We start from the raw sequence: 14,127 nt of genomic DNA, 5'->3' as shown, positions 1-14,127 counted from the left end.
GGATAGACTTACTCTGATGAACTTCAGAGGATTCCAGCTTTTTAATTGACTAAATGTGCTTCGTTTATTGGATTCTAAACAAATGTGGTATATAAATACCCCTTAATCCTTAACACAGGGAGACATAAAAATCTTTTTTTTTTATTTGTCCAAACAAATTCACTTTCTCTATGTAACCATTTTTCCATCTTCCACAATTTCCAAACATGTTTTTTTTTCTGCGCCAAAAAGGCATAATGTTATTTAATTTACAAAATGTATACGCATAAAAGAGTTCCTTGGGTTTCGGTTTGTGACCTAATAATATATAGACCGACATGTGCTGCTGGATCACATGTCTACCGGTACCTCTTAATGTTCAAGTCCCTCCTTATATTTTTAATGACACCGTCTCTCACACACACACAATTAACTTCTGTAGAAGCCATTAAGTCATTATTAAATAATCATTTAATACAGTCATTTATTAAAAAGTCAAATGAGTTTATGTCTATGTCTATGAAATGTGCATTTACATATACAATAACATTTTTAAGAATGAATCCCCATCTGCTAGAATAAGGGTTGTTGTATTGTATCTCACTGTCACACTGCCATGATGGAGACACATGAATAGAATAGAGCCATCCTTAATATAATGTTATTGGTGCTTTCATGTCTGTGGTGGTGTGAAGAAGTCCAATCAAATGTCCTCTTAAAAATGGCCTCAAACAAGTTTCCTTTGGACAGAAGTTTGAAGCATTCAGATTGACCCAATTGCAGTCAGAGGTTGCAATAGTCCACATATCAGGATGACAGCAGGCTATTTGTGTTTGATTTGTGAGTTGGCGAGACATTTAAAGGAGACACCATAATTATAAATGATTGCTTTATTATTACACAACAGGGATAGCCACGCAAGTTTCTTCTTTTAGCCTATCAGATGCAGGCCCACACCTTCTTGGCATAGCCTACTATATATTCATTTTTAATTAATGTGCTCCAAAACTATTTTTGTTAAACGTCATCGTGTTTGTATAAATATTCCTCAATTCTTCTCTACATCAATAAAGTCAGGAACCTTCAAAAACATTTTTAAAAAAGCGAACTGTATCACAATACCACTCTACAGTATCCGAATAAAGTAATACAAATAAAGTAGCTAATAAAGTAAAAGAAACCAAAGTTCATTTGGAAGGCATTCAGTAGGCCTGCGTGTTGTGTTTGGTTGTAAGGTGTGGTTGGCAACAACTTTGTAGCTATTATCATAGGGTGGATGAGTGTAATGTGGGCACTGTCTATTGTGTAAAAAACTTCCAGTGAATTTCTCTCTTCCTGTACAACATTACACTGAACAAGAAGTGTGAAGTTCACTCAAAGACCAATGACATACGATTTAGACAAAATAAATCTGAATGTCTACTACTCTTCGACTATAACTGTAAATTTGATGAAAATACACTAGAATACAACATTTATGATACAATTTATAAAGATATATTCGGGCGGCCGTGTTTACTGCTTACATATTGACTGTTTGCTGGGACTCATACGTCAAAACACTATTTATTTCCATATTGCCATGTTACAAATAACATAAATCTCCTAAAAACATTGAAATAGTAATAAACACAATACATATTGACCAATATTCATATATGACCAAAGAGCTCCATGCTATACAGCAGATAAATGCAGAATTCAAAGGCCTACAGGGCTGAAACAGGTATCATTAGATCCCTCTGAATCAGAGGAATAGTACATGAGGTTCATTAGTGTTTGTCGCCATCTGGTGGCTGTATCGAAGTGCCTGAAATGAACTCTCCCAGCAGACCTCTGTGACTGTCTGGTGGTTTATAATTGCTGAAGACATGTAAGTAACTATAATCTTTTTGAGGGAACAAAGGCTAAATGTCAAGGCAGCAACGCAATCAAATCGATCAAATTTAACTTGAGGGTTATGGATGATTTTATTTAAAATACATAGTATATCTATAAGCGAAATACAAAATAAAAAAGGTGTTTATTTCACAAAATAATTTGGTATTTACAAATTACCAATATTTGTAAGTTGTTTATTTTTGTTATTTCCTACTTTCCTACATACAAAGTTAATAGCCTGCTGTTAAAAGTTCAGTTATGAATGACATGTATATCTGTACAACTTTATTGTTATAATACTTTATAATAAGACATAGTTTGGACAACATTAAATTGGTTTACAGATTCTGAAAACTGAAGACCTCATGTTTTCAAAACAGTATGCTATAACAAGCAGATCTTCTATTAACAGACTATCTTGGATCAGAACTTTCTGTAACTAGGCCACAGGGGTTAACTCGGTACCGTGTTCTTGGGCTCAAGAAAAACACCACGGCGAAAAATTTCATAAAAACATGCTTCATTTTGATCACATTGTTGGATGTTGGTTGTTTCTAAAGAGGTTTTAGATCACATACTATGCTCATTTTCGGGTTCGTACTTGTATTTCGTGTTTCTACTAGAATATGTTTACATGTTTTAATGTTCCAAAAAAACGTTATTTACCTCATACTGTCTGCCTGAATATACCTGCATTTACCCTCTGTCTGAAATGTTCTGTTTTAGCACATTTCAACAGAATTGCGTTGCTAGGCATGTTTACTTCCTGTTAGCTGATGTTATTCACATACACTGCAACCAGAAATAAACTGCGACCTTTAGAATGTTCAAGTGAAATGGTCAATATACTGTATATTTATGACATCACAACCATACGGTAATCCTGACGGCTTGTTTAAAGACAGAATTACTGAATACGGGCTGTGTGTATTTCTCCATGGATTGAGTGTTTCAATACTTTTACAATATTTATACAGCACTTAAATCCTGCTTTATAATAAAAAAGAAAAATCTCCCTTTTTACAATATGGGACCTTTAAAAAAAAAAAAATAAGATCCTATCAGTACTTTATTGTGCCCCAGAGGAAGATAAGAGCTCAGATAGGAACTATGAGGGGGAAAGCTGCTTTTTATATCAAAATGTTGTTTGAATGCAGTACTTTCGGGTGGTAAGTATTTATTGGTTGGTTAAAGTTATTGTCAACCAAATATAATTTTTATTCATACATGGTGAAAGTTAACCAAATTAAACTAAACAACACATTTGGAGTTCACACAAGCAAAATGGCATAATTTAAGTATATATACTTTAAGTATATATGAAGCATTTCATAAATCATGCTTTCTAAACACATTTCTCCTAAATACCTCCGCCAAGGCCAAAGGCCTAGGAAGGAGGTTATGTTTTCACCGGCGTTGGATTGTTGGTTTGTCCGTTTGGACGATAACTCCAAAAGTCCGCAATGGATTTGAATGAAATGTTTTGGAGGGGTGGGGTGTGACACAATGAACAATCCTTTAGATTTTAGCGATCCGGCTTCGGGAATTTTTTTAAATAACTCCACTCAGCCTGTGCATTAATACCACAGGCCACCACAGGGAGGCAGCGACGTACATGAAACCTGCCTTGGCGGAGGTCTGCTCTCTCCAAGTGCACTTCTAGTTCATATTTCAATCAAGCTCACACAGATAAAATTTGTAAGAGCTCAAGCTGTGACACACAACACCATCAAATAAGTTGATCAGTGGATCAACTTATTGTGGTTTGACTTTTACATATGATTATTATTATATATTATCTTTGTTACATGTTAATTATTTAAACATGATCTATACCAACCCAGCGTGACCCCTGTCTGCTGTGTAATACATGTATTTTCTCCTGGTCCAATGTTGCACAAACACCAGAGATCTTGAAAATATAGTTATAAAAATCAAACTGAGTCATAGTTATTCGAATAACATGTGTTTATTATGTTACACTTATGGTGATGTAAACCATCAACTCTTAACTCTTCTCAAAGTTTACATTCATTCGTCAGGCATAAAATAAAAAATCAACATTTTAAAGAGAGAAAAAAATGTAATTAAAATGAACTAAGAAAATATCAAATTTCCTTTCATTTAAATTAAAAATGTAGATAGGAAATGATTTAATTACACACAACAAAATCAAACAATGACACAGGTTTTAAACATCGTAGTTTTGGGTCAGTGATGTATTAAAGAGTCAGCTGCAGTGTGAAGAAAGGTCTCATCTTACACAGCAAAATCAGATGCCCTGAGATGTAGCTGTCTTTAGTGAGCGTCCCTCCATGGACTGAGGTCAAAGGTAGGGAGGGTCGTACACTGAGTGTAACCGGAACCTCTGGCCTTATATCTGAAGGGCTGGGCTGGTACTTCAGTGATACCAGTGTTGTCACAGATGATGCGGGAAAGTGACACTGCCCTCAGGGAGGTTTTCTGGGCTGTAGTGAAGACCCCATGGTTCTCCCACCAAAATCTGAAAGTAAAGTTTGTTCATGTTTAAAAGTGCGTCTAACACCGCTATCGCCTCATCTTTAGTACATGTCAGTCAATAATGCATTTTCAGTGCTTACCGGTCTCCCTGGCGGACCTTCTGGAACTGAGTGGCAATCAAGCAGGCGAACAGGGGTCCCACTCTTCCTCCAGGGACAAACGGCTCAGCCAATCCTCCCAGCCACACATCGATGTTGTTAGGTGTTCTGTAGAGATCCAGAAATTTCCTGGCCAGGGGTCTGTTATTCAGCACTCGACGCAGCTGTCTCATATTTCTTGGCTCTGACAGCCCGCAGAACTTCCGCCATTCGTTGTAGCCTAAGAAAGAATACAAAGGGTGAAAATGTAGCCATGTTTAAGATAATGCATGACTGGTAATGCCTGCAAAGACTCAGGTGCAGACCAAATTCTAGCGGTACATGACAGAAAATAAATAGAAAGACTAAATGAAAGTAATACCAGGGAGTCCATGGTCTCTGCCCCTTTGCATGTTGAGGGCGGCCAGATCCAGTGCCAACCTTTCGGTGAATTCAAACAGCCTGTCCCTCAGCTCATCGTGCATCATGTTTTCCTGCGTGTTCAGCTTGGCCTGACGACCCAGCAGGCCTCTCAGAAGTGGGTCCACACCACCTGAAGAACACGAGGGATAGGAAAAATGTAAGCTACTGCTGCTGATCCCACTGAGACTCATGACCCCAATCTGCAGCTCATTGTAGTTTTTAGCTGCTTTGTGTTCATTGTTTTTGATTTGACAATCCATACAGTTTGGTACCAACAGTTCATTGTAAGTAGTAATTGTCTGCTTACATGGTCACCAAGAACTTAAGCTGGTTGCATGTAGCACATTGGGTTACACTTCTTAGTAATACTTTGAGTTCATACAAAAAAATGTGCTTACACAATATAATACAAAGAAGAGAAAACATCTCATGAAGAGGACAATGCCCACAATATACAGAAAGTGTCGAGGTGTGCATCTCTTTTGACTGATGTTCAGTGTTCTTTGTCTTGTCTTCAGTTCACTTATAATTTGTTTGACTACTAGAGATGGTTGGTGAAGGACCACTGCACCTTGTCTTCCATATTTCTGTTACATTTGTACATATTATCATACTATAAAATTCTTGCTGCAATTTGGGCAGATTTTCGAGAAAAAAAACATACACCACTACATTATAGTTCACGTTATTATTAAAATCAACACCTGTAATTTTTTCCCATACACCTCTAGACCTCTGGCATTTTAGAATTTAGTGTTCAATAGTTTAATCTTCATCACAATTATCAATAGGGCACCCTTTCGTTTTAACGAAGCAACTCCACTTTATCACCAGCCGAACTGCTAGTCTACAAACTGGTACAAGCCACACAATTATATTATACACATAATTATCTTATACACATAATGTTTATTTTCTGATAAGTTTATATGAAATATGTTTTCAATACATACCTGGGATTCAGATTCATCTAGATCCTTGTAGCGGAAAGCACCACCATAAAAGTGATTACATAATTTAACATATATATTTTTACTGGACATTTCAACCCACTCAATATTTAGGTGTGTAACACTTGTCACAAGTTTCTTGCGTGTCCTTTTTTTCTTAGTCCAACTCAGTGCTTCACCGACACATCCACATCACCTTTCTTTTGAGACCAGATGCAATGTTTTTTTACAGAGGGCGAAATTTAGTTTTAAACCCAGATCTATGACACCAAGGCATCCGTCTTTTTTACTTTTGTACATTAAATTCCTTTTTGTGACTTCCCTGGTGGTTCCCCAAACAAAATTAACTGCAATTTTATTTATTTCATTTATTGTCTGTTCTTTGGGGGGAGTTCTTTTCATAGCAGTTTTGTTACTTACTTGTAATCTCGACAAAGGTCGTGTGTCATCTCTTCTAAACCAGACTCTGTTTTGTTATGGTGTAATTTTGCAACAGATACTTCTTCATATCGCTGAAGATGTTCATTTATTATATCCAGTAGAGGTGTAAGAAAATATTTAAAATATCGATTATCGCGTTGTGTTTTGTGATACTGTATCGATTCTCAAAAGCCCCGTATTGATCTTTAATTAATACTTTATATGCAAAGATGATTCTGATTTCATTTGCAAAGAGATGCACTCTCTCAGTGTATGTGTCCTCAAAGTAGTGCTATGATGTTGGATGTGATAAATGCAAATGAATATCCTCCTGTTCTGATTGCATAAAAAGATTATTTAAAACTTAAACTAAATTGTATGCATACGATGGTGTGTTCTATGTACTATGACAATTTTCCTAAAATTTGATTTTAAAAAAATGCAATATATTGAATCGTAACCCCTGTAACATGATACGTACCGTATCGCCAGATTCTTGCCAATACACAGCCCTAATATCCAGTTCATTTTGGTTCTTTATTATGACAGTAATATGGTCAGCATATGCCAGACAGCCACCTGCTCTCCACTACTAGTTCTGGTACCACTATGTCATCATCTTTGATTCTTTTCAATAATAGGTTTGTCACTAAAATATAAAGGGCCGCTGATAAAGGACAGCCTTGTTTGTTACCTCTCTCAATTTAAATTTTTTTTTGTTAAAACTCCATTTACACTAACCTGAACTGTTGATTGTGCATACAGCAGCTTAATAACATCTATAAAATCTTCCCTAAAACCATCAGCTTTCAACACTGCCCACAGAAATTCCCAAGAAGGCCTTCTAAATCTCAGCCATCCTAAATTATCCCACATCAACCTCCCCTAAATAACACACGTCTGCTCTTTTTCAACTATTTTTTTTCAGTACATCATTCAGTCTATTCGTGAGCACTTCTGCAAGGATTCTATAGTCTACATTCGTCAAGGTGACATGCCTCCAATTATTTATTTCATCTCCTTTCTTGTAAATGAGTGATATATCTCCATGGTAAAAGGAGCTATGATGTTTACCTGTCCTGATTCCAGTATTAAACACTGAGGTTAGCAGATCTGTGATGTCATCTATACATGTTTGGTAAAACTCACTAGGAAGTCCATCTGGAACTGGTGCTTTTCCATTATTTAATTATAAAATAGCTTGTTTTAATTCATCTTTTGTAATCTCTTCACCCAGTAAATTTAGGCCAAACTCATTTCAATGGAATTGAGCAAAGTACCTAACATAGACTCATTTGTATTAATTGTTTGATAATTTTTTTCACACTGGTCTCTAATACTTTCCCTCTTTGCTTGCTCATCTTCAACATCTGGCCCGTTATTGTTGTGTTTTCCAGCTACATATTTATTGTCCTAACTTTCATTGCTGAATTAGGAGGTGTATATACATTTCTAATTCTCATTCTCGTATTTACATAAAAACAATCAACTAATAAATACACACACACACACCATTATAATTACATTATACACCCTATTGGAAATCACCATCACCCCATTGGAATAAGTCATGCATTCTCTCCTGATGATCTTTCCTTCAGTGATTTAATATTTTCAATTCAGGTGAATACTAACAAGTTAAAGATCTTGGCCATACCTTCAAAGACGACCCTCCACGGTGCAAAGAAGGTTGTGTGCAGCAATGGGCTGGGGTAAGTAGGGTGCTCCTGGTACTGCTCATTAAGACGAAACATTCTAGGCTGAATCATCAAGTGAGCGTATCGGTAGGCAGCAGTGGCGAACACATTGGAGATCCTGGGGTCAACGTTTTTATCATAACCAGGGTAGATGTTGAAGGACACCCTGGAGTCTGCACCAACAATGAGAGGTAAGTAGTCTCTGTAAATGAGAATCTAAGAGACAAAAAATAAACTTAGTTAACTGAACCATGTGAGGACATACCATCCATCCCTTAAATCATGAATGCAACGTTTCTGTAATCCATGCAGCTAAGCCTCTCTCTCACCTGGAGGTATGCTCCTACGATCTTGCGTGCTTCCTGGTAGAGTCTCTCTCCGTTCCAGTGAGGGTTGATTACGGCCAGAGCACGTGCCAGACGGTTGTGCTCACGTACAAACACTACGTGTAAAGTCGTCAGACCAATGTTCTCATTTGAGCGTTCGTCACCTGGGGGACAAAGCAGACGTCTGCATTTAATACCCTCAATTAAATGTTGCCTTGCCTCAGCTGTGTTAACTGTGACAGCCACAATGTGTCATAAAATGAATCTGAACTGATCTTAACTGAGATCCTGTTATGGTTATGTAAAACAATGTAATGCTTCTATTGGGTCTAACACTTTGTACGTCAGCGTTTTTGCTGCTACTCACCAGCCTCAAAGCAGGGCACCTCCTGTGCATTAACAGTATTAGTAATGCGGGCTCGGGTGGCACACATGTTGGCAGTCATGTCGGAGAAGGGCAGGAGCGCACGGCCATTGTCTTTGTACTGTGCATTGACCTTCAGCAGGCCCTGACCTGTGGTGAGGTTGCGTAGTTTACGAGCTTTGATATCGTCACTACCGTACACCTGACCTCCATCAAGGAAAGCTGTGAGAGAGTTCATCTGCTGACGGACTGTGCTCGCACCAAAGTTGTAGCCTGTGTTGCCAGAACCACAAGCTGGAGCAGAGCGGAAGAAGGGGATGCAATCAGCTGAGTTTGTGCCAAAACGTGGGTCTACGCTGGGAATCTGTTAAGATGACAAGAAGTAGTTAACATCCAGTATGTCTGTGTTTTAGATGTATTCATGTCTTTTCTTGTGAAATGCAACGACACTGACCGTAATGGGGAAGCAGGGCTCTGTACGTTCACAACTCTTCTCACAGTCAATACCGTTACTGTATGAACGGATTACAGGAGAGGTAGGAGTGAAGGACATGTCGTGGTCAACCCACTGGGCGAATATCGTCAATAGGTGAGTGTAGAGTGTGTCGCTCTCCACATCAGAGTTTGCTGTTCGCACAATTATGTTGGACACTTCTCTTACCTGAGGACAGCATAGAGACAATGAGCACCTTGGTAAAAAGGATTTGTAGGGTAAGTAAGTAACCAAGTTAGTAATTTTGTAGGGGAGATTTTTTGTAGGATTTGTAGGGGAGACCGGGGGCAATTGTAACAAGGGCAATTGTAATATCTCAAATATCTCTAATCAGAAATTAAACACAACATCTGTTGCACATCTGTCCATCCTGGAGGGAGATCTCTCCTCTGTTGCTCTTCCTGAGGTTTATCCCATTTTTTCTTTTTTCCCTGTTAAAAGGTTTTTTTTTGGGGGGTGTGGGTTTCCTTATCCGTTGAGAGTGTCGCACTGTAAAGGCTGTCGTATCCTGTACAGATTATAAAGTCCCTGAGGTAAATTTGTGATTTTGGGCCATACACATCAAATTGACTTGACTTGTTACAATTGACCCCGACACCATCAAAATGGTGTCCGACTTAGTAACGACATCAGAATAGATGATTTTTTCTATAATAACTCTAAGAAAAGTGTTTTGTGTTCAGTTTAAATGTCTACGTAGACTCTATTCATCATGAATTTTATGGCAGAGTCCAGTGGTTACGTCTCTTGCCTCTCAATGTGGGGACTAGGGTTCTCGTCAATTCAAAAAGAAAGTACTGCCATATTGGCTGAAAATCAACACACAACCTATTGAAACTCAGATTTAAAACCTGGTTGGAGCCATTTCATTTTTACATATTTTAAACAAGGGAAATGTGTAACTAATGTGTTTCTGCCAAGACTTTTTTTGAGGTATGAAATTATTTCATTTTTCAATGGATATTAAATTGTTTTAACTATATCTATGTTCTTGGTAGTTTGTTGTGGTCCTTGGTATTTATATGAAGGTGTTAGTGTATTGTTTCAATTGCCCTCAAATGCTGTTACAATCGCCCCTGCACCTGGGGGCAGATGTAACATTTGACATATAGTGTTTCAAGCAATATTGTGACTAACATTGCTTGTAGAAACATTTGATGACTGTTAACAAGTAGAACACAAATACAAGTTACCTACATAAAAATTGTATACAAATAGCTCAAGAGGTTTTTGAGTAATGACATCAAAACCAAAAAATGTTACAATTGCCCCCGGTCTCCCCTAAAACTACAAGTGTTTCTTTTCCATGGTCATTTGTGGTATAGCCAGTAAAGATGACATTCTGAAGTATGTTACCAAGGGAAGCCTCCTGTTGTTGATTCTGCGATTAGGGTCCCAGCCTCTGGGCAGAGAGATATCATCCTGGTACGCAGCAGGAAGCCAGCGCGTAAAAGGTATGTTGGAGGCTCCCAAGCGGGGTTTTTCTCTAGGCAAGAAAAAAACTATTATTTTTCTTTGTCTTTGTCTCACACATGGGTGTTACATGTACATAGTGTTCCAGTCATTGACAATCATACTGCCAATTATATTTTACAGGAAAATCTTTGTCACAATTCAATCCAGCCCCAGGGGCAAACAAATGAAAAGTCAGTTAGCTGTGGAAATATTTGTCACTTGTTCATTTCCTTCAATCTTAAAGTTGCTACTTAGCAGTTGCCTTACTCGTTGTTGCAGACGCCGCTTGCAGTGCGAAACTTATCCAAATTGGTCCTGCAGGAAGGAATACGAATTCGGGGAGAGCAACCTGTCAGTTCAGCCAAGTAGTGCAGATCCTCCGCAGTGATCAGATCTAATTAACAGAGACAAGAAATAGACATAGCTGATAATAGACTGATAATAGATACCACCTGGATGGAAAATTCAAAGAACCTATTTTGGATACACACCTGTGGCATTGATGGAGCGTTTTTGACGTTTCTCCAAAGATCTCTTGACCAGTTTAACGGCATTATCCATATAGTCAGCAGCACGCACAGCAGTACGGGTCAGCCCGACAGGCTGCTTCAACAAACGCAGGACATCTGAAGGACTCGCTGCATTCCTTCTCACACGGTCAACGCTCCTGTAGTGTGTGGAGAGGTCACATTTATGAGCATTGAGATGCTTCTGATGGCGTACAACCTAAAGTTTGAATGTACTGTATGCCTATACTTTCATGTTGTGCGTTTTGTTTTTCTATCACTGCAGAACTTGTGCAGCAGTTCAGAGGGTTTATAGACTCACTCTCTTCTGGAGTAGAGATAAGCTGCATCGACTATGGCCTTGGCTTCAATCACAGCATTCTCAATGATACTTCTGCTCAAACGTGGTTCTGAAGGCACAAAACATCTCATTAAACATTTCTTTATTTTCTCATTCTCTCTTATAGGTATTATGAAACCGTTGTTGGTTGCTGTTTTTAAACACACAGCATTCAAAGTTGGTCCCTTGAGCCGAGAGGGCGATAGAGAGCAGCGATGGTCAGGTGAAAAGCAGTGAATCAGAAAGATAAAACATTATTTTAAGATTTTTTTCACAGCGGTTATGTTCTTAACACACAACGAACTCCAAACACCTCCGCACAACAACCCTGCGGGAAGGTGCCGTGTTGCAGATTTTGAATGAATGCAGCCAAAGGGCAGGCTGTCCTCTCTGCTTGGTGTGTGTGCCTTGGCACAGCGATAGCAGCACACAGCAGAGGAGAGAGAGATGAACAGGGGAAACCTACAGTGATGTAACAAACCCATTCTTATCTGTCAAATATGGCCGCTTATTATCTGACAGAGCTAAAGGGGGACTTGGGCCTCGGTATCAAACGCCGAGGGGCGTGACAAGGCAGCGGTATTTAACGACCTGAACGGGCTGCACACCCTGTGCGCTGTTATTTGCTGGGGGTTACACCTCCACAACGGGCCCAAAGGCTCTTTGCAGACAACCAGAAGAGTCCCGAACACAGCAAAATAAGAACCTAATTGTTTTAAAACGTAACCGCCGGGAAATAATCAGAAAATAACGTTTTATTTCTCTGATGTTGCTTTGTTTTCACTGTGGTCACTCTCCGTTCACTCTTTAGTTCGCTCCACCATAGCTGTTATCTATCTCTCCCTCCCTCGCTCGTTGAATGCCTTGTGTTTACAAACAGCATCCGACAACGGTTACATATTACTTTAAGAACAGCTAACCTAATCAGACTCTTATTACATTGTAATTCATTCCCATGTATGCTGCTCAGTTATGGTACTTTCAAGCTCTACTCAGTAAAATGAGAATTGGGCGATGGTAGATTAAAACGCTATCATAATGCGCTCAAATGTAAACTTGTTAAATTCAGTTTTTGGTGAGAAACTTGAATAAATCCAGTTGTTTGAAGGAGATTTATTCACAGCACTATAAAACAGATATTAGAGAGTGTATTATAACCTGTTCAGCTTTCTAACACTAGCTTTAAGCAGCTTCTAATATATAAACTACTAATTCCCCAAAAAATGTTATCAATAAAAATAAAATAATTTATTTCCTGATCATTTGAATTTTGTGTTTTTATGCAAATAACCACTATAGATGACAATAACAAAGTAAAAGGACAACATGTAGAATTTTTGACAGTTGGAATTTAGCATAACATCGAAGTGAAAACAGCGCTCTGTTTATTTAAATGTGAATTTGCAATAAAAATATTTTGTCCCTAAAATCTAGGAATAATCATGATAAATAATCGTGATCAATAATATTGATCAATAATCATAATTAGCATTTTAGCCATAATTGTGCAGCACTACCTTTAATATTGATGGGTTTTTTTCGATAAATTACTGAAGCTATTGAAGCAGACAACCATTCACACTCACACTCACTCCTACGGGCAATTTAGAGTCAACAATTAACCTAACCTGCATGTCTTTGGACTGTGGGAGGAAGCCGGAGAACCCGGACAAAAACCCACGCTAACACGGGGAAAACATGCAAACTCCACACAGAAGGGCCCCAAGCCGGGTTTGAACTTGTGACCCTCTTTTAGTTTTTATCTAAATAACAAAAAAAATGTAGTAGGAGACTATTTTATACACATTTATAATAACTATATTTAATTTAACTCAATTTGATAGAAGTATTACTCACCAGCATTCACACGGTTTTGTAAACACAGGTAAAGACCTGCAGCAATCAGGCACAAAAACCCCTTCATCTCTGAAAAGACAAACAAAATCCTGTTATAAACACACTGATCAATGGATAAAATACTGACACAACAAGGCATGGTTGCCTCAAATACATCAATTACAAGTGTGAAGAAACAAATTATGAAAGTTTAAAAGTCAGGCAAGAAGCTGCAGTAGGCCTACCTGTGATGATTGATGCTCCAGCTGCAGTCAGGAGTTGTGCCTTACACCATTTGTCATCTGTACATATAGTCTCGTACAAACTGTGGCGGGAAACACCCTTTTGCCACACCCGAGGCATCTTTGTTTGAGCAGGACTTTACCTGTGTGGTTTAACAAAACATCAATGTGCTGAGCTGTCAGACAAAATTGTCCCATGATTCACATTTGTTGTCATTCTTTCCACTTATTAATGAAGAGTTTCCTTGTTACAGCCTACCCCACTACTTGGGGAAATTACACACCAGCTGGTAGACAGAGTTACAACTAGTACCAGTCTCCCCTACATTCTTAATTTCTACAGTGAATAAAAGGTATTAAGATATATTGGCTTTGGGGGTCCACCCCCTAGAAAATTTGAAGGTTTTTGTTTTGAAACTATGTAATAATAATTTTGGACCATTATTATTATAGATAACGCCCAAAAAGCTTAAATAGAAAACTTATATTTAAAAAATTATTTTATCATTTAAACCTACAAATATCACTGTCTTTGTCTGAACATTTAATTCTTCTGGAAATGTTTGCCCTGTAAAATCCTATTCTGTAAATCAAAAGAGCAATGTTTCATTAATTATA

At 38.1% G+C, this 14,127-nt stretch overlaps 1 protein-coding gene across 1 annotated transcript; it reads right to left on the bottom strand.

Moving 5' to 3' along the window:
* Nucleotides 1-3,804: 3,804 nt before the first annotated feature.
* LOC119492863 (eosinophil peroxidase-like) lies at nt 3,805-13,726 on the bottom strand. The gene is made up of 13 exons (XM_037777716.1): nt 13,513-13,726; nt 13,289-13,357; nt 11,414-11,501; nt 11,077-11,252; nt 10,853-10,979; nt 10,487-10,616; nt 9,092-9,298; nt 8,641-9,001; nt 8,277-8,437; nt 7,908-8,163; nt 4,840-5,010; nt 4,461-4,698; nt 3,805-4,363 (listed from the first exon to the last, which is right to left on the bottom strand). Exons 1-13 carry the CDS (start codon nt 13,628-13,630, stop codon nt 4,159-4,161), a joined length of 2,307 nt encoding a protein of 768 aa, XP_037633644.1. The 5' UTR covers nt 13,631-13,726; the 3' UTR covers nt 3,805-4,158.
* Between the last annotated feature and the right edge of the window lie 401 nt (nt 13,727-14,127).

This window comes from Sebastes umbrosus, chromosome 8 (assembly GCF_015220745.1).
Source record: "Sebastes umbrosus isolate fSebUmb1 chromosome 8, fSebUmb1.pri, whole genome shotgun sequence".
Lineage (NCBI taxonomy): Eukaryota > Metazoa > Chordata > Actinopteri > Perciformes > Sebastidae > Sebastes > Sebastes umbrosus.
Note: the sequence above shows the minus strand (reverse complement) of the source record. Positions and strands in the feature narration are given on the sequence as shown.

Excerpts from the sequence above, each read along its gene's own strand:
- LOC119492863 (XM_037777716.1), bottom strand. The coding sequence starts at position 13,630 with ATGCCTCGGGTGTGGCAAAAGGGTGTTTCCCGCCACAGTTTGTACGAG. Across the intron at positions 11,253-11,413 it reads TATCTCTACTCCAGAAGAGA|GAGCGTTGACCGTGTGAGAA; the intron begins GTGAGTCTATAA and ends CACACACTACAG. Across the intron at positions 10,980-11,076 it reads ACGCTCCATCAATGCCACAG|ATCTGATCACTGCGGAGGAT; the intron begins GTGTGTATCCAA and ends TCTGTTAATTAG.